Source organism: Cynara cardunculus (genome assembly GCF_001531365.2).
Source record: "Cynara cardunculus var. scolymus isolate 2C chromosome LG 6, CcrdV1, whole genome shotgun sequence".
NCBI lineage: Eukaryota > Viridiplantae > Streptophyta > Magnoliopsida > Asterales > Asteraceae > Cynara > Cynara cardunculus.
Genome location: NC_037533.1, coordinates 20,222,675 through 20,225,006, shown reverse-complemented (window position 1 = coordinate 20,225,006; position 2,332 = coordinate 20,222,675). Strand labels below are relative to the sequence as shown.

At 37.3% G+C, this 2,332-nt stretch overlaps 1 protein-coding gene across 1 annotated transcript in view; it reads left to right on the top strand.

The window, feature by feature from the left end:
• Window positions 1-327: 327 nt before the first annotated feature.
• Window positions 328-2,332, top strand: part of LOC112514848 (uncharacterized endoplasmic reticulum membrane protein YGL010W) — a 5,435-nt gene continuing 3,430 nt past the window's right edge. The window contains exons 1-2 of the mRNA XM_025121472.1: window positions 328-834; window positions 1,856-1,918. Coding sequence (XP_024977240.1) covers window positions 502-834; window positions 1,856-1,918 — 396 coding nt within the window. The 5' untranslated portion in view covers window positions 328-501. The remainder of the gene's footprint in view (window positions 835-1,855; window positions 1,919-2,332) is intronic.

Genomic DNA, 2,332 nt, shown 5'->3' with positions numbered 1-2,332 from the left:
AAGTCAAAATCAAAACCATTAAAGCAAAACACTAATAAAATTATATACATTACTTACAAATAGTTATGCACCCCACCCCCACCCCCACCTTCTATTTTATTAATTAAATAATAATTTCTTTGAAATTTTTTAAAACAATAAAGTAAAAACGATTGGCCAACTACCCTCATTGAAATCTGTTCCCTCCTACGAACAATTTTTTCCTAAAATCTCGTCTAGCTAGCGTAGATATGTTGAATAAATATTATTTCTTCAATATACCCCGGCGCACGTTAGCGCACACACACACACACACACATTGACATGATCGCCCAGTATAAAAACCAAACTCAAAATCCAATGGACCGCTCCAACCTGCGTTTTCGATACCTTTGTTGGTTTAGTCAGCCATCAGCATCATCTTTGAACCAAATTCTCACGTTCCTATCTTCTTCAAATACCCATCAAAATTTCAAGAAATCTTGGACGATTACTCAACAAGTCCAGAGGGAAAATTAGCCAATGGCAAAGATAGGGTTATTTGATCTTGAAAAACACTTTGCTTTTTATGGGGCGTATCATAGCAATCCAGTGAACGTCTTCATCCACATGTTGTTCGTTTGGCCAATTTTGTTTACATCTCTTGTGATTCTCTATTTCACACCCCCGTTGGTTGATCTCTCTTTACCATATAGTTTGATTATGAATTATGGCTTCTTCTTCACTGTGATCTATGCTGGATTCTATGTGTCTTTGGATGTGAAAGCTGGTTCTTTGGCTGGTTTTCTCTGTTTTCTTTGTTGGGTATTTGGGAGCTTTCTTGCTCATCATTTGGGATTCTCTCTTGCTTGGAAGGTATGTAAAATTTGTCTTGTTTTCTGTTAATATGTTATTGTTTTTGGTGAATTTGGGGGATTGATGTTCAAATTTGAGATCGGTATGCAGTTTTAAGCAATGAAATTGTAAGTGAGATAGATGGGTGGAGGAATTAGGGAAGTTTTTGGGGTTTTCATTTGGCAATTAGTTTTTGTTCCACTTGTTTTTTTGGTCCCATCTATGTCATGTCGTGTCCCGGTCTAATAAACAAGTTTTTGTACTGCGTACGAGCATCCAAAAGGCATTGATCAGCGGAAAATGAAGCAAGATAGCCATTTGAAATAAGGGTATGTCAATGGGTAAAGAAAAGGGTTAAGGATTGTGGTGTAAGTAAGCTCTTACAGTTACAGGTAAGACGCCTTATCTGGAAAACTTTTTGCTGAACAATAAGTGTTGTGTTGTTTAAACAAGTGCTCTGTAGTAGAAAATTACCAAACAAATGAACCCAGTAAGAGATGTAGGGTTTGGAGGGTAGGATGCACGCATACCCCACCTCCTCCCTACGGGATAGAGAGGTTGTAATTTTCCTTCGACTTACCTGTCCAAAACGCCTTAATCTTCCCTCTCTCAGTTTAACTGTGATGGGCACTACTCCCAACTCTGTCCGAAAGGCCTCGTCCAGTATCCTGTCCACCGAGAATGGTAACCATATGTTCCAATCTTACCAAGTAAGATTTCAGGTCACCATCTTGGACGGGGTAAACATCTCTTACCTGCTAAGAGGAAGTAAGCGGTAAGTAAACAACCCCTTACGGTGCTTTCACCTTTTTCTTTATCCTGTGATAAATAATGGTTAGGTCATCATGCGTTCTGGGCTATCAACCATGGTGATACCAGGTTCACGGTCCTTGACCGATATATTCATGCAATCTGTCGATATCGGTTTTCACTTTTTATAAAATCATCCCTTCAAAATTTTGACACTTTTGATGATTTTCATTGCATAAATGTATGTAGATATATAAGCAAATCATTATGTACTTGCATCACATATTTTCAGGTTGTCTTGGTTGCTCAGTTATTCTGCTGGACTGGACAATTCATAGGACATGGCGTATTCGAGGTAAATTTACAATTGTAACCCTGTCCGTTCACTAAACCAAATCGGCTTTATAGGACTCCATATAATAAATGTCATAATAGATTGCTTTATAGGACTTAAGTTTATATGAACAAATCATTGTGCGTCCTAAAAATGTTGCAACAAGTTGATATGATGCATTAGGCCTCCTAACAAGTTCTTTTATATAACATTATTTCAAAAAGTTGATAAAACCAAATGTTCATAGGACCCTTCTCAATAGCTCAAAAAGTGTTCTAAAAAGCTTGCGATAATGCTCAAATACGTTCTAACATTATGTTGTAACACCTTTATATAACATGCACAATTGTTTGGTCCTATAAGCATCCTGTTGTAACACCTTTATATAACACGCACAATTGTTTGGTCCTATAAGCATCCTGTTGTAACACCTTT